The sequence below is a fragment of the Pyrus communis genome, chromosome 3, assembly GCF_041283825.1.
Source record: "Pyrus communis isolate YQ-2024b chromosome 3, ASM4128382v1, whole genome shotgun sequence".
Classification (NCBI taxonomy): Eukaryota; Viridiplantae; Streptophyta; class Magnoliopsida; order Rosales; family Rosaceae; genus Pyrus; species Pyrus communis.
Window position 1 is genome coordinate 16,478,652 of NC_142567.1, and position 23,374 is coordinate 16,502,025.

At 40.5% G+C, this 23,374-nt stretch overlaps 1 protein-coding gene across 1 annotated transcript; it reads left to right on the forward strand.

Annotated features, from left to right (window-relative positions):
• Positions 1–20,725: 20,725 nt before the first annotated feature.
• LOC148698020 (uncharacterized) lies at positions 20,726–23,374 on the forward strand. The gene is made up of 4 exons (XM_088690357.1): positions 20,726–20,806; positions 20,887–21,897; positions 22,036–22,311; positions 22,910–23,374. Exons 1-4 carry the CDS (start codon positions 20,726–20,728, stop codon positions 23,372–23,374), a joined length of 1,833 nt encoding a protein of 610 aa, XP_088546483.1.

The following is a 23,374-nucleotide window of genomic DNA, read 5'->3' on the forward strand; positions in this document are numbered from 1 at the left end:
CTATGGGCTAAAAATTGGACTTTCAGCCTAAAATTTTATTTCCTAATTTCATATTGATTGAAATTTAAGCTTTTTACCTCATACCAATTGAAATACCATTTCATTCGTACCAAGTCAAATTGATGATTGAAAGTTCCAAACTACTTAATTTCATACTTCTATTTCTAATGTAGTTTATTATTAAACTACTTAAATTCAACATTCAACATGCATGCAACCAAAATAAATATATTTTTTTTTGGATTCGGTTCGGGATGACACACCCCGATCGAGATCAGGGCATGCTGGCCGTCACGTGGAAGTGACGTAACCATGTGCACAGTGCGGAAGCTAATAAAATAATAATATAAATCGTACGAATAAATAAAAACTAGCTTTACACAAGGTAATAATGAACAAGTGCAAGCGTAAGTGTGAACGCTAGGTTCAGAGCATGAAAGCCTAATGCAGTCCAGAAGAAAACGACACAACAAAAGCACACCCGAAAGTGGTCCTACACTGGTGGTGGTCTGTCAGATATGCCGGGGAAATCCTCAGGGAGGCCACCAAACGTGCTAGCCAACTAGAACCTGGAGGGGCGTAAAACAAAAGCGTGAGTGGGCAAAAACAAAGCTTTTCGAAAACCATTTAATAAATAAGTTCTAACCCCTCGCCGTAAAACCTGTATACTTCCCAGAAAATATAATATACATATATAACAATCATGCTGGGAAAATATGTTATGCCAAAACCTCAAAGTAAAATGCAAGTGCTCAGGTATGTCTAATCAATGTCATATAATCTGTCAGCCGGAGTCAACTAACGTGACCTGTACGGCTGGATCTAGAGCTCAATCTCTATCTCACTAACTATACCTGCACACGAGTCGGAACCACCTAAAGTGGTCTGTACGATAGGCCTAGGTGTAATATAAGTACGCTCAAGTGCTACGATCACGTGAAGGCTGGGCGAATAATCGCGGGTCACCTACGAGTCGGAACCACCTAAAGTGGCCTGTACGAGAGGATTGTGCACCTAACTTGGATCCAAGCTGAGAGTGTGGTGCGGGAGGTGAACATCACGTGAAGGACTGTGCCCAACTCTGGGCGGGAGCACTAACACCGGGGGTGCAGGTTATGAGCTCTCTATGCATCTCAAATCACTACTGAATGTACACATAAATCATACTCACCTGGCACTTACCAGTGCGTCCGCAGCACCAAACATACATATATATATATATGCAACTAACAATGCATAAACAAACGGCAACTATAGGCATGGCATATAAACGTATAATGTTTCAAATCAATTTCTGGGAAAAACATAAGTATATAGGTATATACGGAAAACCAAAAGCCCACTTACTGGTATGTGGAAGGATCGTAACCCCCTTGCCTCGAGTGACCACGCTCGTCCTCGGGATAGGTATCACCTATATGCGAAACAACTATAAAAACGTTAATTTTAAGGCACATAACCAATCTTAAGAAATAACTTCTCATACAATGCTCAAATGGGGTGTATGAATAGACCAACGTGATCTACTCAACCTCAGGAACATCCCCATATTTTTAGAAAACATTTTCACCGCCGCACGCACCCCCACGCGCCGGCCAAGGCACGGCCACACGCACCGGCCATGCACAGGCACGTGTCTGGCACGCTGACGGCGTCAGTTAACGCCGTCAGGAATATTCCATTAACTTTAATGGATTCCGTCAATGGCGTTAGGAATATTCGGTCCAAACTGACGGAATATTCTGTCGTCTTCTCCAGCGAGGCTCCGGCGCCGTCGCTGGCGCCGGAAAACCGGGAAAATTTCAAATCGTCCTATCTTCTTCGTTTTTCAACCAAATTTCACAAAATTGGTACCAAAATGAAGCTTACAACGAGAGGAACGAAATCATACCACTTTCAAGTGCTAAAATCCACGAATTCTCGCCGGGAAAATACCCCCAACTCCGGCCAACCTCAAAACTCACGATCCCGACGTCCAAACCTTCAAACGAACCACCCCGAGCCTCCTAAGGACCTCACCAAGCTTCCTATAAGCTTGAAATTCCCAAAAACATAAGAATTTACGTGTGCATGAACAATGCCAAAAATCGGGTATCCCGAGTTCGACGTGAAAACGAAGGTATCCTTACCTGAAATGGGTATGGTTGAACTCCTATGGACCTCACGAGCATGGATATGTACTTTGTTTCTTCGATCTGTGAAGATTACAAGAGTTTTGGAGTGTGTCCGTACACCTAGATATGAAAATGGGAAGGGAAATGGCACGGGACAGGTGCAGGGATAGGCGGAAAGGGTGAGGGAAAATATGGGAGAGTGTGTGTGTGGTCCACAACTAGCCACACCAACTCAAAACAACCACACAACGTAAAAATCACACTAGGGGCAAAATCGTCTTTTCACGCGTACGTTTTAAAATTTTTGGAACGGGCTGTCACAACCTATCCACCTTATTAGAATTTCGTCCCGAAATTCAAAACAACCAAACAACAACCCTTAGTGATCAAAGAACAACCGAGGATACAAATCTCTCATCCGATCCTCTGTTTCCCACGTAGCTTCCTCCACAAAATGATTTCTCCACCAAACTTTCACTAAGTTCACCGTCTTGTTCCTCAAAACCTTTTCCTTCCAATCTAGGATCGTCACTGGTTCCTCATCATAAGTCAAATCCGGATTGATTTCCAAGGGTTGATGAGGTATCACATGAGACAGATCAGCAACATAATGTCAAAGCATGGACACATGAAAAACGTTATGTACTCTAGCCAACTCCGGAGGCAACTCCAACCTGTAAGCTACCTCGCCAACTCGCTCAGTGACCATGTATGGTCCGATGTACCTGGGACTCAACTTACCTTTCTTTCCAAACCGTACAACGCTTCTCCATGGTGAAAGCTTCAGAAATACCCAATCGCCAACCTCGTACACTCTGTCAGTAGAATGCCGATCTGCTAAACTCTTCTACCTATCTTGGGCTGCCTTCAGGTTAGACTTAATCACCTGAACATTTTGAGTAGTCTCCTCAACAATCTCAGGACCCACCAAAACTCTTTCTCCGACCTCCGACCAACACAACGGTGTGTGACAAGATCTGCCATACAATGCCTCAAATGGCGCCATGCCGATACTCGAATGAAAGCTGTTGTTGTAGGCAAATTCCATTAAATCCAACCGCTTGTGCCAAGCATCACCAAACTGTAATACCGAAGCTCGCAACATATCCTCCAAAGTCTGAATGGTTCTCTCTGGCTGTCCGTCCGTTTGAGGATGATACGTCATACTATAAAGTAGTCTCGTACCCAAAGCTTCCTGAAACGCCACCCAAAAAATTTAGATGTAAATCTTGGATCACGATCCGAGACAATACTTACAGGGACACCATAGTACTTCACAATCTTCGAGATGAACAACTCCGCTAATCGGCCCAAAGAATACTTCTCCCTCACTGGAATGAAATGTGCTGACTTAGTAAGCCGATCAACAATCACCCAAATGCCGTCAAAGCCATTATGTGTATGCGGAAACTTGTACACAAAATCCATAGTAATGTTTTCCCATTTCCACTCTGGAACGGGAAACGGCTGCAACAACCTAAACGGCTTCTTCCTTTCCGCCTTAACTTGCTGACAAACAGCACACCTACTCACATACTCAGCTATCTCCCTCTTCATACCCGGCCAATAATAAAATGGTCGAATGGTATGATACATTTTAGTAGCTCCTGGATGCATGGCATAAGCCGAGATATGTGCTTCATCGAGAATTGCTTTCTTTAAATCCAAATTATTAGGCACAAACATCCTACCCTCCTGCATTAGCATATCATCCGAATCACGAACTCTGAGGTCTCTCCTCCTTCCCCGATCTTGAGCTTGGATCAATTCTTGAGTTTCTCTATCAGCTACTTGAGCTTCAAGCACCCGATCAACTAAAATTGGCCTAACTTGAAAATTAGCAAGTAAAGCCACATCTTGATCTTCAGCCTCCAACCTTACTCCCGTAGATCGCAAGTCTGCCAGAAGAGGAATACGACTAGCGTACAACGCATTAATACGGCCCTGAGACTTCCTGCTAAGTGCATCAGCCACAACGTTTGCACGACCAAGGTGATAATCAATCGTGCAGTCATAATCACTGAGCAGTTCCATCCACCTCCGTTGACGAAGATTAAGATCTTTCTACGTAAAGAGATACTGAAGACTCTTGTGATCTTTAAAGATCTTACATTTCTCTCCATAAAGGTAGTGTCTCCACAACTTCAACGCAAAAATAATGGCGGCTAACTCCAAATCATGTGTAGGGTAATTCAACTCATGGGGTTTCAACTGTCGCGAAGCATAAGCAATCACCCTACCATGTTGCATCAACACACATCCCAGACCATTCAAAGAAGCATCACTATAAACTTCGAAATCACCACTATCGTCCGGGAGTGCCAAAACAGGTGCATGAGTGAGACAATACTTCAACTGCTGGAAACTTTGCTCACACTTATCATCCCACTCAAATTTAACGTCTTTCCTCGTTAACCTCGTCAGTGGTAAAGCAATCACAGAAAAATCCTTAACAAACCGTCGATAATACCCTGCTAAACCAAGGAAACTCCTCACCTCAGTGACGGTTCGCGGTTGTTCCTATTTCTCCACAGCTGCGACCTTCTGAGGATCCACCAAAATACCCTGAGCTGAAATGATGTGCCCCAAAAACGCAACTTGGTCTAACCAAAACTGGCACTTGCTAAACTTAGCATACAATTGGTGTTCCCTCAACCTTTTCAACACCAAAGTAAGATGTCGAACATGCTCCACTTTCGATTTAGAATACACCAGAATGTCGTCGATGAAAACAATAACAAACCTATCCAAATATGGCTGGAACACTCGGTTCATCAAATCCATAAAAGCAGCTGGTGCATTCGTCAAACCAAACGGCATAACCAGAAACTCGTAATGACCATAATGAGTCCTGAACGCCGTCTTAGGAACATCATCCTTACTAATCTTCAGCTGATAATATCCAGACCTCAAGTCAATCTTGGAGAATACACAAGCACCCCGAAGCTGATCAAACAAATCATCAATACGCGACAATGGATAACGGTTTTTAATCGTTACCCGATTCAATTGCCTATAATCAATGCATAGCCTCAAAGTTCCGTCTTTCTTCCTCACAAACAATACTGGAGCTCCCCAAGGTGAAGTACTAGGCTGAATAAAACCCTTATCCACTAATTCCTGCAACTGAACTTTCAATTCCCTTAACTCAGCGGGAGCCATACGATAAGGAGTCAAGGAAATAAGATTAGTACCTGGAAGCAACTCAATAGTGAACTCCATGTCTTGGTCTGGCGGTAAACCAGGTAAATCCTCAGGGAAAACATCGGGAAAATGTTTGACTACCCTCACATCCTCTACTCCACTAGGAGCAGCCTCATCCAACACCACATGAGCTAAGTACCCCTGGCAACCTTTAGATAACAACCTTTTCGCTCGCACGGCCGAAGTAACGCCATGCCTCATCCCACTCTGCTCGCCCACAAAAGTAACCACAGGTAGTCCAGGACGATGGAACATAATTATTTTCCCGTAACAATCAATATTGGCACGATTGAAATGCAACCAATCCGTGCCCAGAATCACATCAAAGTCAACAATATCCAACGGGATAAGATCAGCTGGCATAACCACATCTTCCACTATCACTAGACATCCTGGGTACACACGTTCTACAATACATCTCTCCCCTCTAGGCATAGCGAACTCTAAATCGTACCCTAGAGGTGTGGGGCGAGGTTGCATCACTTGAGCAAATGTATGAGAAATCACAGAATGTGTAGCACCACAATCAATTAATACTCTAGCAAAATAACCAAGAATATTTAACGTACCCATGATCAAATCTGGATTGTTTTGAGCATCCTGCAGAGAAATATTATGAATACGCCCCTGGGTCTGCTGTCGTCCACCTCGACCTCTACTCGTATGGCCACCATGACTCTGAGTGTCACGCCACTGACTGGGCTGACCAGACTGCCTCGAAGACCCCGCACTACTCGTAGCAATCTCCCCCTGCTGAAATTGTCATCCCTGAAACCACTGAGGCCCACCTGTTGGAACTGGAAGATACGGCGTATAGCCGCCAGAATACGGAGGATAACCGCCTTGAGAATATGGGTCCTGGGGATATTGACACTGTCCCGGGGCATAAGGAACAACATCGCCCTGATAGTAGTAGGCAATACCTCGACCTGTCTGCCCATAACTACCCGGACCCGAAATCTGCTGAATCGGTACAGGTGGTGGCAAGAAAGTCTGCTGCGGCTTCTACTGACTCTGGGGACAATTTGCATCCCGATGTCCCATCTGCCCACAAGTAAAGCAACCACTGCTGCCTCGCCTACACTCACCAAAATGCCGATTATTACACTTGCGGCAAACTGGGGCCCTACCTCTACCAGCATCACCCTGTCTCTGGCCTCTAGCACCACCAGCAAACCTACCTCCATGTCCCTGACCAGTGGCGCTAAAGCCACCGCTAGAAGAGCTAGAACTAGTGCCACCCCTCTTGAAGTTTTGTGTCCTACGAGGTCCGAGCGACGCCTGCCCTTTACCCTTATCATCCTTCCTCTGATTACCGTCTTTCTCTTCTTCCTCACTCTCGCTCGGCATATTTTCTGAATCCTCAATTCTCAGCAGAATCTCATAAAACTCCTGGTAGGTATCATAGTGGGTAGTGGTCGCCATCGAACGCCACTTCTTCTTAGTGCCTAAATGGAAACGACGAAGCATCTTGGCCAGATTGCCAGCAACCTCAGGATGATAGCGAGACAAATCAGTGAACCTACAGTAGTACTCATTTGCTGTCAACTTCCCCTGTCTCAACTCAGTCAATTCCTGCTTCTTGCGGTCAATATACTCAGGAAGCACAAACCTTCTCCTGAACAACTGTCGGAATACATCCCAATCAGTCTTCTCAGCTGGAGTTAAACGACGAAGTTCCTGCTCCCACCAGGACGTAGAATCCTTACCCAAGAACCACGATGTCGTCTCTACCCACTTCTCGACAGGGAGATTCCCCTGACTATGCAAAACACGAAAAGTCTTCTCAATATGCTCTAACCATCGTTCCGCACCCTCATGACCCTCGTTGCCTTCGAACTTATCCAACTTCAAATTATACAGTCTCCAGATGAGTCCTCTGGGGAGGGCGGATCGCCGAATGAATAGATGTAGTAATAGCTTCCCCCAGCTGAGCAATATCAGGGAAACTAGGCTCAGCAGAGCGACGTGATTCCCGACGAGGCGGCATAATTCTGACAGAAGACACCAAAACCATTAGAATACTCACAAAAGTACATGACTACCAAACCTAAGCTCTGATGCCAAACTGACACACCCCGATCGAGACCAGGGCATGCTGGCCGTCACGTGGAAGTGACGTAACCATGTGCATAGTGCGGAAGCTAATAAAATAATAATATAAATAGTACGACTAAATAAAAACTAGCTTTACACAAGGTAATAATGAACAAGTGCAAGCGTAAGTGTGAACGCTAGGTTCAGAGTATGACAACCTAATGCAGTCCAGAAGAAAACGACACAACAAAAGAACACCCGAAGGTGGTCCTACATTGGTGATGGTCTGTCAGATATGCTGGGGAAATCCTCAGGGAAGCCACCAAATGTGCTAGCCAACTAGAACCTGGAGGGGCGCAAAACAAAAGCGTGAGTGGGCAAAAACAAAGCTTTTCAAAAACCATTTAATAAATAAGTTCTAACCTCTCGCTGTAAAACCTGTATACTTCCCAGAAAATATAATATACATATATAACAATCATGCTGGGAAAATATGCTATGCCAAAACCTCAAAGTAAAATGCAAGTGCTCAGGTATGTCTAATCAACGTCATATAATCTGTCAGCCGGAGTCACCTAATGTGACCTGTACGGCTGGATCTAGAGCTCAATCTCCATCTCACTAACTATACCTGCACACGAGTCGGAACCACCTAAAGTGGACTGTACGATAGGCCTGGGTGTAATATAAGTACGCTCAAGTGCTACGATCACGTGAAGGCTGGGCGAATAATCGCGGGTCACCTACGAGTCGGAACCACCTAAAGTGGTCTGTACGACAGGACTGTGCACCTAACTTGGATCCAAGCTGAGAGTGTGGTGTGGGAGGTGAACATCACGTGAAGGACTATGCCCAACTCTGGGCGGGAGCACTAACACCGGGGGTGCAGGTTATGAGCTCTCTATGCATCTCAAATCACTACTGAATGTACACATAAATCATACTCACCTGGCACTTATCTGTGCGTCTGCAGCACCAAACATACACATATATATATGCAACTAACAATGCATAAACAAACGGCAACTATAGGCATGGCATATAAACGTATAATGTTTCAAATCAATTTCTGGGAAAAACATAAGTATATAGGTATATACGGAAAACCAAAAGCCCACTCATTGGTATGTGGAAGGATCGTAACCCCCTTGCCTCGAGTGACCACGCTCGTCCTCGGGATAGGTATCACCTATATGCGAAACAACTATAAAAACGTTAATTTTAAAGCACATAACCAACCTTAAGAAATAACTTCTCATACAATGCTCAAATGGGGTGTATGAATACACCAACGTGATCTACTCAACCTCAGGAACATCCCCATATTTTTAGAAAAAAATTTCACCGCCGCACGCGCCCCCATGCGCCGACCAAGGCACGGCCACACGCGCCGGCCACGCGCAGGCACGTGCCTGGCACGCTGATAGGAGCATATTCATGCGACTTAAATGGCTTGTTCTCGTGCATTTACGTTATGTTTCTTTAGTTATTTTAGTCCTTTATGCTTCTTTTGTGTGTTTTCAGGTTCTAAGGGCAAAGTATGCAAAAGGATGCCTTTTGGAGCCTTTTGGAGCAAATTAGAGATTGGAATGGATATCATATGCTTGGAGCCAAGAGGATGGACGAAATTGAAGGATTCCTAATCCATTGCAGCCACATGCACATTCAATCATTCACACCAAAACCTTGCACATGCTTTCCCATTTCATTATTCATTCACTTTGCAGCCACCATTCACTCTTTAAGCCACATGCATTTTGCCTTTCATCATTGCATCACAAATCAGCCACATGCACTTTTCCTTTCATCATTGCACCACAAATCAGCCACATGCACATTCACCCCTTTCTCCACCTATAAATAAGCATCCATTGTAGCCACAAAACTCATTCCCATATTCAGAAATTCTCATTCATTCTTCCATACATTCAGAAATTCACCAAGCAACAAACCCCTTGTGCCGTGAGTTCCCTATCAATCCAAACACCATCCTTTCCATTTTCACCACTCCCCAAACCATTTACACCATCAAACTGTCCTTAGACCTTGTGCTACAACGAAGAGGAAGATAAGAGGGCCTAAACGTTCATACAATTCAAGTTTGAGTTGTTGGAATGTTTAGGTGTTTCTTTGATTTCAATGTTTAATTTCAATACTCTTTGTTTTGTACGAATGAGGAATGGAAGAGAAGAGGGCCTAAACGTTCATACAATTCAAGTTTGAGTTGTTGGAATGTTTAGGTGTTTCTTTGATTCTCTTTGTTTTGTACGTATGAGGAACTAAACCCCCCTTGGCTAGGGGGGAATTCGAAATATACGTTTATGCTTGCATTTTGATTTGATTACTTCTAATTGCGTTTCATAAGTTGTGGATTCAATTTGTTTAACCGTTTGATTGATAACTTATTTATGTATGTTTATTGAGAGTGCACGCTTAATTTTCATGCATGAATATGACGCTAGAATATAAGTGAGTTTCACCTAATAGTTACGAACTTATATTCACAAGTAGTGGAGGTTGCTTATAAACAATCGCGTTAAACGAATTCTTGGCATAAGTTTCATGCGTATTCCATAGTAACGAATGCCTCGTCGATGTTTATGATTTCCGTTGAACTTAATGATCTTTGTTGAATGTCTCTATCATGCGTATTTGATGCGAGATTTATACGCACACAAATTAAACCCTCTTTTTGACAATTGTAGTATAGGTGCAAGTAGGGATCGTTCTGGACCGGGGATTAGGAGGGATTGTTAATCTCTTGGAAACTGACTTAAAAACGTAAAAACAATATAAAACACTAAACTAGACTCAAAGAATTCAAAAATACTTTAAAACATAAACTAAACAGATTCTAACAAGTTCAAAAGACTCAAAACTCTTAAAAACACAAACTAAATTGATTTCTAACTAATTTGACATTAAAGTAAAGGGGGATTTAGGTTTTGACAAAATTAAACTAAATGAACAAATTGCAATTAAAACAGAATGTAAATATGAAAGTGAATAAAATATGGATGATGGAATAGCCAAGGGGTTCTTCTCCACACATGTTACACTCGCATACAAGATTGATTCTCAGTTGGTCTTTCGATAAATTATGAAACTCAACGCCCCGGGTCAATTAGGTCCGCTTAAATTAACCGTCAAGTTCTCCTTAAGTTAATGAATTGGATGGGTTAGCGCAACGCAATTCACCACATTCTCCAAAAGTCCTTTACGTGAAAAGCACAATAAAGATACAATCAAAGATCATTAAGCATTATGAAAACTATAAGTGTTGACGAGGCATTCGTTACTATGGAATACGCATGAAACTTATGCCAAGAATTCGTTTAACGCGATTGTTTATAAGCAACCTCCACTACTTGTGAATATAAGTTCATAACGATTAGGTGAAATTCACTTATATTCTAGCGTCATATTTATGCATGAAAATTAAGCGCGCATTCTTAATAAACATTCATAAATAAGTTATCAATCAAACGGTTAAACAAATTGAATCCACAACTTATGAAATTCCAACGAAAGTTAATCAATTCATATGCAAGTATAAACATAGTTTCGAATCACCCCCTAGCTAAAGGGGGGTTTATTTCCTCATAACTTTGAAATTAAAGAAACACCTAAACATTCCAACAACTCAAACTTGAATTGTATGAACGTTTAGGCACTCTTCTCTTCCATTCTCATACGTACAAAACAAAGAGAATTGAATTTAAACTTTGAAATCAAAGAAACACCTAAACATTCCAACAACTCAAACTTGAATTGTATGAACGTTTAGGCCCTCTTATCTTCCTCGTTGTTGTAGCACAAGGTCTAAGGTGAGGTTTGGGGGATTATGGAAATGGTAGAGGAGTGGTGTTGTGAAGTGTTGGAATGGTGTTTGGATTGTAAGGGAGATACACGGCAACAAGGGGTTTGTTGCTTGGTGTTTGTGACTGAAATGTGTATGGAAGAGTGAATGAATTTTGAGGAGTGTTGGATGCTTATTTATAGGTGAAATGGGGGGAACAAAAGAGGGAATATTGCAGCTAGGAGGGGATGAATGATTATGGGTGCATGTGTTTGGAATAATGAAGGGGGAATGTATGTAATAAAACAACTAGGAAAAGTTATGGAAAGCTGGAAATGGGAGTGGGAACTCACGGCAACAAGGGTGTTTGTTTGTGTGAAGTGTGTGTGAATGCATGTGAAGATGCTAATAAATAATGCATGTAGGGTTAGGAAATAAAATCATAACTTAAAGGGAGATGATTAAAGGGTGTTGAAAGGTTTGAAATGCATGTGTAATGGCTGAAATTGTGAAGAATGAAAGCTGGAAAATAAAAGGGAAAGCTGGAAAGGCATTGAAAGCCCACGGCAAAGGGGTTTTTGGTGGTGTAAATGCATGTGAATGCATGGCATTTGAAGTGATTGTTATTTGGAAATGAATGTGATGCATGTGAGTTAGAAATGTGGCTGAAATGATGAGAGACAAAGTGGAAGAATGTGGTTGAAATGGTTGAGGAAGGCACGGCAAGGGATTAGGGGAAGCATGTGCTTGTAGGGTTGATATGTTTGAAGATGCATGTGTTGAATTGGTGGTTGAATGATGAAAGAATAAGTGAATGATTATGATAAGTGATAAGTGAATGATTATGATAAGTGATAAGTGAATGATTATGATAAGTGTATGATATGTTAAGTGATAAATGAATGATATGTGGTGAGTGATAAGTGAATGGAAGTGATAAGTGATAAGTGAATGGAAGTGATAAGTGAATGGTTTGATAAGTGAATGCTTATAATAAGTGAATGATATGATAAATGAATGATATGATAAATGAATGCTTTAAGTGTTTAAAATAGGGAACAAAGCCCTTCCTTGCATGGCAAGGAAGGGAGACACAAGGAAACACACGACAATGTCCTAAGGTTGCAAGGAATGTTGTTTTTGTGTTCTAAAATGCGTAGGAGTCTTCAATGATGCTTAAACATGAGGTCTTTTAGGATTTAACTTTCCTACTTCAAGTCTTTAATTTCGTCCATCCTCTTGGCTCCAAGCATATGATATCCATTCCAATCTCTAATTTGCTCCAAAAGGCTCCAAAAGGCATCCTTTTGCATACCTTGCCCTTAGAACCTGAAAACACACAAAAGAAGCATAAAGGACTAAAATAACTAGAGAAACATAACGTAAATGCACGAGAACAAGCCATTTAAGTCGCATGAATATGCTCCTATCAGTATTCCATAGTTAGGGACTTTGATTAGGAATAATTTGGTTGTAATGCGTATTCCATTCAATCCAATGAATCTAGGGAAATCTGAAAGTTAATTTAAGCGGACCTAATTAACTTGGAGCATTGAGAATTCATGGTTTATTGAAATGCAATTGGAAATCGTTTTATTATGCAAGTGTAACATGTGTGGAGATGAACCCCGTAGCTAGCAATCATCCATACTTTCATCATATTCATATTTACATTCTGTTTTAATTGCAATTTGTTCATTTAATTTAATTTCGTATAAACCTAAATCCCCCTTTACTTTAATGTCAAATTAGTTAGAAATCAATTTAGTTTGTGTTTTTAAGAGTCTTGAGTCAAGTTACAACATAATTTCGTCCAAATTTGTGTTTATACTCAAAACTGCCCAGAAAGTGGTTTTTAGGCAGATTTGAGTGTGTTTGTGTTGTTTTGAGTCTTTTGGTTTGTTTTAGTGTTTTAAAGTTTAGTTTTGCATTCTTTGAGTCTACTATAGTGTTTTATATTGTGTTTTTACGTTTTTGAGTCAAATCCAAGTGATTAACAATCCCTCCTAATCCCCGGTCCAGAACGATCCCTACTTATACTTATACTACAATTGACAAAAAGAGGGTTTAATTTGTGTGCGTATAATTCTCGCATCACACGCTGACGGCATCAGTTAACGCCGTCAGGAATATTCCGTTAACTTTAACGGATTCCGTCAACGGCGTTAGGAATATTCCGTCCGAACTGACGGAATATTCCGTCGTCTTCTCCGACGAGGCTCTGGCGCCGGAAAATCGGGAAAATTTCAAATCGTTCTATCTTCTTCGTTTTTCAACCAAATTTCACAAAATTGGTACCAAAATGAAGCTTACAACGAGAGGAACAAAATCATACCACTTTCAAGTGCTAAAATCCACGAAATCTCGTCGGGAAAATACCCCTAACTCCGGCCAACCTTGAAACTCACGATCCCGACGTCCAAAACCTTCAAACGAACCACCCCGAGCCTCCTAAGGACCTCACCAAGCTTCCTACAAGCTTGAAATTCCCAAAAACATAAGAATTTACGTGTGCATGAACAGTGCCAAAAATCGGGTATCCCGAGTTCGACGTGAAAACGAAGGTATCCTTACCTGAAAATGGGTATGGTTGAACTCCTACGGACCTCACGAGCATGGATATGTACTTTGTTTCTTCGATCTGTGAAGATTACAAGGGTTTTGGAGTGTGTCCGTACACCTAGATATGAAAATGGGAAGGGAAATGGCACAGAACAGGTGCAGGGATAGGGGGAAAGGGTGAGGGAAAATATGGGAGGGTGTGTGTGTGGTCCACAACTAGCCACACCAACTCAAAACAACCACACAACGTAAAAATCACACTAGGGGCAAAATCGTCTTTTCACGCGTACGTTTTAAAATTTTTGGAACAGGCTGTCACTAGGGATTCATGAACCATGGAATATTTAATTCTGATTTCCGTATTGAAAGGTTCGGGATCGGTTCGGTATGAATCCTAAAATTTCGATATTATCGGTGTGGGAATTTTTGGGTATGGAATCAAAATTTTTTTTGTTTGATTTGGGATTTTCAAGGAAAATTTCCAGCCCTAATGGGAAGTCCACTCAACCTTAATCTAACATTTGTAATTTGGATTAAGTTTCAATTCAAGTTCATATTAATTCATTCGTATTCAGGTTTCATTCAGGTTTTGACTTTAGATTTGTAAACGATTCATCTAATCCATACCCACTCAGTTTTTTTTTTTTGGCTTTTTGATTGCGAACGTTTGGTAATCGAATTATTATATTTGAATCATATTCGAATTATCCGATTTAGCTTGTCAAAGCAAGTTAAAAAAACATGATATATGTTTTAGGCTTATTTTTAGAAAGGTTTTTTTTCGACAAAAAAAAAAAAATTTGGGTATAGTACATACTAGTTTTTAGTACCCGGGCGTTGCCGCGGGTTTAAAATTAAGATGACATATTATGTTAAAAATGCGAAAAATTCTGTTACAAAACAAGAACAACAATAATAGTAGAGACTTTGGAAAAGAGTAAGGTTCAATTTGGAGGACAGAAAGATAGATATTACAATTATTCATTCCATTGTAGCAGTTCTGTATATCTTTGGACCAGGAGGGTCACATTTAGTTTCAAAAATTAAGAAATCCTAGTACAAAATACCAAAAGCATTATAATAATTGATTATGTCCTAATCGCCCCGTGTAATGGGCAACCTGTTCTAGCATTTGCATACAAAAAATAAGGAGATGCTGGTCTATGGGGATGCAAAAAATATTGTTGAGTCATGAGCCAAAAAAGATATTTACAGGTTTTTAAACATGTTAAACATCATTTTATATAGATTAACAAAAGATGGGAAGCATCCTTGAGCAGAGCAGTCAAAGACTTCGATGGGAATCAGTATCACACTAGAAAGTACTACCCGCACGTTGCTGCGGGATTAGAAAATGCATGAAAGATTATGTTTAAAATATAAAAAAAATTGTGTTGTAGTGAATTGTTTCAATTTAGGTACAATGAATTGAAACTTTGAACAATCATACCCAATGTTGTGAATAAAGGTTTTGTCTGGAATAACACCGATTTTATATCTGCTTGAGATTCCTTCTAGAATAAGAACAAATTTACAAAATGATTTGCTTATTTTGGTAAGAGATTAACAAATCAGGTATAATTTATGAGTAAATATAAGAATGGATAAAACACTTTAAATAACTATAAGTTTTACAGAAAAGTTCTTCAATCCAACATCATCCAAAACTATGAAATAACAAAATATATACAAAGATTTTAAAAAAATAAATAAATCACATATTCAACTTTCACAATACTTAAATAAATAAAAAAATTGTTGGAGAAAAGGCTGAAAGGAAAAATTCACAATTATTTACCTTGGGCATAAAGGGCTTCAAAAGCTGTAGACAAAAACCCCAGAATGTGACGACCCGTCCCGAATAAATATATATTTTATTCTCGAATGTGTGAAAATGACAATTATGCCCTCGTTGACGTGATTAAATTGTACTTGATGTCATGAGAGCGTTGACGTTAGCTAGACTCAAATCAGAGTTATAACGAGAAAGTTATGAATATTTAGGTGCATAAATGGGTAAATTTTGGACTAATTATATGGGCTCCTATTCTTTTGGGCCAAATCAAATCATATTATTTTCTTCTGTTGCCCAATCCCTTAACACACACACGCACACATACAACGTCACCCTCTCATTCATTCTAGAATTTTCTCTTGTCCGTACAACCGAGAGACCATCACCTATAACCCAACCAAACGTCACGGATTGAATTGTTGAAGTCCAGCATCGTATTCCTCGTAACCTTAATAGTTGAGTGATACCTTTTGGCCGTGGAATGGGTCACGGGAACCTGAGAACTCTCGAACTCCGGCGAGGTGGTTGTTGCTCCGTCATGATCGCGGCCTTTTTCAAAGGTTTTAACGCTCGAGGAAGCTCCTAAACAACTTTATAGGAACCTTAGAAGGGATTTGGAACAAAGTTGACGTCGGAGTAGGTGTTTTCGAGAAGTCCCAGTTTAGCCAGATTTTCCAAGAGTTTTTTCAACTGTTTTTCGTCAGTTTTAGGACTTCAAATAGGTAAGATGATGTTCTCCTTGTTGAGAGCTTCAAATCCATATAAAATTCGTGAATTTTGGTTGAGAAATGAAGTAGTTATAAGCTTCAGAAAATTTTCCAGAATCCGACGTTGCAAGGTGCGGCCGGCAGCGGTTTCCAATGAGTCACCAGAGAAGACAAGGAATATTTCGTCAACCTTGACGGAATATACTGACGGCTTCAGGTAACTCCGTTAGTTTTTTAAACGGAATATTCCCTAGCGCCGTTAGGGATTCCGTTAGCGTGCCAGGCACATGCATGCGTGTGGCTATGCTTTGGCCGGCGCGTGAGGGCAAGTGGGACATCAGAAAATTTTTCTTAAAATATGGGGATGCTCGTGGTGTTGAGTAGGTTACGATGGTATATTCAAACACCCCAATTGAGCAACATATGAGAAGTTAATTACACGATTTGGTTATGTGATTAAAATTAACATTAAATTAGTTGTTTCACATATATGTGAGACGTTTCCGGAGGACGAGCGTAGCTAGGCAAGGCTTAGGGGTTACGACCCTACTACATACAGTGAGTGGGCTTTTGGTTTTCTATATATACGTATATATGCTTTACATTTTCCCAGAAACTGTTTCGAACGAGGGTATTCTTCTAAATGCCATGTCATGCTTGCACTCCATTTTATTATATGCATTAGCATGTGTATGCATAACATTGTATGACGCTGCGGAGGTTAGGTAAGTTTCAGGTGAGTACTATGTGATGATAATGGTTACATTGTTTATGATTATGCGTAGATGCATTTAGAGCTCATTATCCTACACCCTGGTGTAAATAGCACACAAACTTAAACCCTCTTTTTATAGTTGTAGTATATGAAAGTAGGGATCGTTCTAGGTCGGGGATCAGGAGGGCTGCTAATCTACACAAATTGAACTCTAAATCACTAAACTAGACTCGAAAACAGAAAACTAAACTTAAACTACTCAAAATAAGTTAAACTGATTCAAAACACACAAACTAAGTTAAATTGACTCAAAACAGGAACTAAAGGGAAGTTTGGCCGAATATTAAACTAAAAAGACTCAGAATACTAAATGGGGGGGGGGTAGTTTTGACGAATTTAAGATTTAAAACAAACAAACTTGTAGAAACAAACTAAAAAGTACAAAATTGGGTGAATTAAGGGGGTGAAAGGCTAGCTAGAAGGTCACTCTCCACACATGACACATATGCATACAAATTAATTTCCGGTTATTCTTCCTATAAACCATAAATGACAATACCCCAAGTTAATCATGAACTGCACAAATTAACCATCGAATTGTCCTAAATTCATTGAATTGGACTCAACGATGCAACCAAATTATTCTTATCAAGTTCCCTACATGAACTACATTATAGAGATACATATCAAAGATCATTAAGTTCTGTGAAAATCATAAGCATTGACATGACATTTGTATCTATGAATTGCATGATACTCCTACCAGGAATTTACTTAATGAGATCGTGACTAGCAACCTCCACTACTTGTAAATATAAGTTCATAACTATTAAGTGAAACTCCCTTATATTTTAGCATCAAATTCATGCATGCAAACTAAGTGGGCCCCTTAATTAACACACAAGAATAAGTTATCAATCAAACAGTTAAGTAAATTGCATTCACGATTTATGAAACAATAACTGGATGTAATCAATTCATATCACATATATGTTCATAGCCTTAAATTCACTTCTAGCTAAAACGAAATTAGTTCATCATGTTTGCAATTAAACAAAGATAATTAAAATTAAACATTGAAAACAAAAGATAAAATACACCTAGAAACGCTTCAACGCTCCAACAATCCAAAGATCTTGAATGGAAGGCATGGCTCCAAGCTTCTTCTTCTCCTTCCTTGCAAAGCTGGGGCACAAGTGTGTTTTTCTGATTTTAGGCTCTTGTGTGTGGTCCTCTGAATGGTGCGGAGTTGTGGTGTATTTATAGGCTGAGGGCACACGACACAAGGTAGTTTTGGAGAAGGATTTGGCACTCCAAAGGTTGTGTTGGAAAGGGATTGCACAACACAAACCAACAGGGACAAGGATCCAGGGTGCGGCAGATTTCTAGGCTTCTAGAAATGGGGTATTGTGACAGGTTTCTAGAAGGACAAGGGATAAGGTATGCGGCACCCTTTTAGGAAAAAGTAAGGCCTTCTAGAAATCAGGTATTTAGATGTCCTAATATGAAAATAACTCTCCCTTGCAGTTGGAATGTAGGTAGAATAGGATTAGGATAAGGTTAAGATAAGAAAAGATAAGGTTTTGGATAATGTTCCTTGTCTTTAGCTGATTCCTTATCTTCTATGTCTTGAATTAATTTCTTCAACTCTTTAGCACATTCCTAGCCTCTTTTGATCTTCAAAAATGTCTATCCACCTCGTTACATGCATGTGCTATCCATTCAAAGCCCAAAACTGCTCTAAAATGCTCCAAATTGCCTTTTCTTGCCACTTTTTGCCATTTAAACCTACAAACACACAAAGATAGCTTAAAACACTCTAATAAATATAAACTAACTGAGTAAATGCAAGGAAATAGGCTAACAAAGTCGTTCAAATATGCTCATATCAACTCTCGTCCTTGGCCAGGGCACAATCTTTCACATAATGTTCACCTCCCATGCCGCACGCTTACCTTCGATCCAAGTTTGGTGCACAGCCCTGTCGTACAGACCACATTAAGTGGTTCTGACTCATAGGTGACCTGCGATTATTCGTACAGCCTTCACATGATCGTAGCACTTGAACGTACTTATTTACACTCAGCCCTGTTGTATAGATCACAATTGGTGGTTCCGACTCGTGTGCAGGAATTGGTTTATGAGCTATAGGTTCAGTTGTACAGGCCATGTTAGATGACTCCGGCTGGCATATCATTTTATATTGATTCACATCACCTGACTTACATATTTGTTACTGAGATACTTGGCATGGCATATACTTTGGTTTTCATTGTGCTCAAATATGATTTTTATATACGTACGTATTATTATTTTCTGGGAAATTATTTGGGTTTTACAGTGAGGGGTTATTATTTTTGGAAAGAGAAATGGTTTTAAAAAGCTTTGTTTTTGCCTACTCATGTTTTCTATTTTGTGCCCCTCCAAGTTCTAGTTAGACGTTCTTGTTGGTGGCTTACGAGGACTCTACGGCAGTTTTGACAGACTTCAACTAATGTAGGAATTTCTCTCTTGTCTTGTTTAATTAATATTTAGCCTGCTGAACTCCATTTAGGTTACCTACGCTTTGAGTACTTGTATTACTACTTTAAACATCCCTGCATCCTTTTATGGTTATCTTAGTGTAAATTAGTTAGTTTTGGTTTTTAATCACTCACATTTTCATATCGCTGTCGCTTCCGCACTGCACTCATGGCTATGTCACCCGCACGTAACAGCCACTATGCCTTGATTCCGGTCGGGGAGTGTCAGTTTGGTATCAGAGCTTAGGTTTGGTAGTCCTACATATTTTGTGGGTATTCTAATCATTTTGATGTCTTATGTCAGAACCATGCTGCCTTGTAGAGAGCCACGTGCTTCATCTGAGTCTAATTTTCCCGATATTGCCCAACTTGGTGAAGCCATTACTAGTGCCATTTAGTCCTCACTTCGTCCTCCCCAAATGACTCATTTGGAAACTATATATAACTTAAAGTTGAATAATTTTATTGGCATTGAGGAACCCGAGGGAGCTGAGCGTTGGATCAATCATGTCGAGAAAACTTATCGAGTGATGCAGAGATGGGAATTTCCCTAAGGATAGATGGGTCGAGACGACCACTTGGCTTTTGCGTAAGGAGGCTGCATCCTGGTGGAGACATGAATCTTTTCAGTTGTCACCGAAAAAAGCCGCATATTTAGAGGTTTTTCAGCAATTATTTCAGAAGAGATTTATAGCCCCAGAGTATGTGGATCGTAAGAAGTAAGAATTCTTGCATCTAAAGCAAGGGAAAATGTCAGTTAATGAGTATTATCGAAAGTTTACTAACTTGTCCTACTATTATCCAGAGATTTCCGCAAATCCTGCGTAGATGCTTCGCCACTTTAAGTGGGGTACTTGAAAGAAGTGGCATTCTATGGTGACCACGACTCCTTGTTCTACATATTAGGAGTTTTATGAGGTTCTACTTTGGGTTGAGGATTCTGAAAACGCTCCACTTTGTCAAAAGAAAAATAACCAAAAGAAAGATAATAACCAAAAGAAAAATAATAATAAAGATAAAGGTCAATCATCACAGAGACCTCGCAAGACGCATAGTTTTAAGAAAAGTGGTACTAGTTATGGTTCTTCTAGTTGGGGCTTGAGTTCCATTGCACCGCGGAGGGGCGGCCAGTTTTCAGGAGGTTCCCGATTCCAGATTTCAGAGACAAAGAGATTCGAATAGTTCAGGTGCTCCACTTTGTCATAGGTGCAATAATCGGCATTTCGGGAAGTGTAAACAAGGTAGCAGTGGATGTTTTACTTGTGGCCAGATGGGACATCAGGCTAATCAATGCCCACAGAGCCAGCAGAAGCCCCAACTTACCTTACCATTAGCAGTTCCACTTAAGCAGGTTCCGGTCTAGTGGTTACACCCCAACAGGTTATGGTGGAACATATCATTATCAGGTTGATATAGCTCCATATTCCAGAGGACAATATCAGTACCCACACGATCCATATCATCAGAGTGGTTACTCAGTATCCAGAAGGTTACACGCTATATCCGCCATATCTAGGTGATGGATCACAGTGGTATCTCAGAGGACAATCCCTTACTTCTAGCAGTGTTGGATCAACTAGGCAACCTAACCAGCCTGGTCAGGGACGAGTCATGCAAGGACGTGGAAACCAAGGTAACAGAGGTTGTGGAGGTCGACAGCAGGCGCATGGTCGTGTCCATTATTTCACTCTACATGATGCTCAAAACAACCCCGATCTGATTATGGGTATGTTGAATATTCTTGGCCATTTTGCTAGAGTATTAATTGATTCTGGTGCCACACACTTTGTTATTTCTCATACGTTTGTTCAGACGACGCAACCCTACCCCACACATCTCAGTTACAAGTTAGAGTTTTCGATGCCTAGAGATGAGACACGTTATGTTAGCTGGGTATATCAAGGATGTCCTGTTCTGGTGGAAGACATTGGCATGCCATCTAATCTTGTTCCATTAGATATCGTTGATTTCGATGTTATTCTGGGCATAAATTGGTTACATTACAATCGTGCCAAGATGGATTGTTACGAGAAGACAGTCATTTTCCATCGGTCGGACTTGCCTGTGATTAACTTTGTGGGTGTACGTAGTGGATTAAAACACGACATCATTTCTGCCGTGAGGGCCAAACGACTATTGAGAAAAGGTTGTCAGGGTTATTTGGCTCACGTGGCATTGAACGAGGATACTCCTATCCGTGTAGAGGATGTACGGGTAGTCAGACATTTCCCTGATGTTTTCCCGGACGATTTACCTGGATTACCACCAGATAGAGAAGTAGAGTTCACTATTGATTTACTTCCAGGTACATATCCTATTTCCTTAACTCCTTATCGAATGGCTCCCACTGGGTTGAGGGAATTGAAAATCCAGTTGCAAGAATTGGTTGATAAGGGTTTCATTCAGCCTATTACTTCACCTTGGGGAGTTCCAATTTTATTTGTACGGAAAAAGGACGGGACTTTGAGGCTGTGTATCGATTATCGACAATTGAATCGGGTAACGATTAAAAATCGTTATCCATTACCGCGTATAGATGATCTATTTGACTAACTTCGAGGTATCTGCATGTTCTCCAAGATTGATTTGAGGTCTGGGTATTATCAATTAAAGATCAGAAGTGAAGATGTCCCTAATACAGCTTTTAGGACTCTATATGGTCATCATGAGTTCCTCATAATGTCATTCGGGTTAACGAATACACCTGCAACTTTTATGGACATGATGAATCGAGTATTTAAGCCATACCTCGATAGGTTCATTATTGTCTTTATTGATGATATTTTGGTGTATTCTAAGTCTAAGGTAGAGCATATTCGACATCACCCTGGTTTTGAAGAAATTGAGGGAACACCAGTTATCTACTAAGTTTAGTAAATGCCAGTTTTGGTTAGATCAAGCGGCATTTTTGGGGCATGTAATATCAGCTTAGGTTATTCAGGTGAACTCACAAAAAGTAGCTGCAGTTGAAAATTAGGAGCAACCACGAACCGTCACCGAGGTACAGAGTTTTCTCGGCTTAGGAGGCTACTACCGACGATTTGTTAAAGATTTTTCAACCATAGCTTTACCACTGACGAGCTTGACTAGAAAAGATGTTAAATTCGAGTGGGACGATGATTGTGAACGGAGTTTCTGGCATCTAAAGTATTGTCTCACTTACGCACCTGTTTTGGTGTTTCTAGACGACAGTGGTAATTTTGAGATTTATAATGATGCCTCCTTGAGTGGCTTAGGTTGTGTGTTAATGCAGCATGGCAGGGTGATTGCTTATGCTTCACGACAACTAAAGCCCCACGAGATAAATTACCCTACACACGATCTTGAGCTAGCCGTTATTATTTTTGGCTTGAAGATTTGGAGGCATTATTTATACGGGGTAAAGTGCAAGATTTTCACATATCATAAAAGCCTTAAGTACCTTTTCAACCATAAAGATCTTAACCTTCGACAGCGGAGGTGGATAAAATTGCTGAGTGATTATGATTGCACGATTGAGTATCACCCTGGTCGTGCAAACTTGGTGGCAGATGCACTTAGTAGGAAATCATGTGGCCGACTTAATACTTTACATGCTTGTTGTGTCCCTCTTCTCACAAAATTGAGATCTACTGAAATTGATTTGGGAATGGTAAATCGAGAAGAAGCCATACTTGCAAGTTTTCGAGTCAAACCAATTTTGATAAATCGTGTGCTTGAGACTCAAATGAATGATGAGGAATCTCAGGAGTTAATTCAGGCAGTTTCAGACGGGAAAAAGAAAGATCTCAGGATTCGGGAATTTGATGGCATACTTATGCAAGGAAGTCAGATGTATGTGCTGAATATTGTAGAACTAAAGAAAGATATTCTTGATGAGGCGCATATATCAGCCTATGCGATGCATCCTTGGAGTACCAAGATGTATCACATTATTTGA

Bases quoted from the DNA above. Each gene is read 5' to 3' on its own strand.
- LOC148698020 (XM_088690357.1), top strand. From the start codon at position 20,726: ATGGGACATCAGGCTAATCAATGCCCACAGAGCCAGCAGAAGCCCCAA. The intron at 20,807-20,886 runs GTTCCGGTCTAG...CATATTCCAGAG, and splicing joins TAGCAGTTCCACTTAAGCAG to GACAATATCAGTACCCACAC. The intron at 21,898-22,035 runs GTACGGAAAAAG...ATGTTCTCCAAG, and splicing joins GGGGAGTTCCAATTTTATTT to ATTGATTTGAGGTCTGGGTA.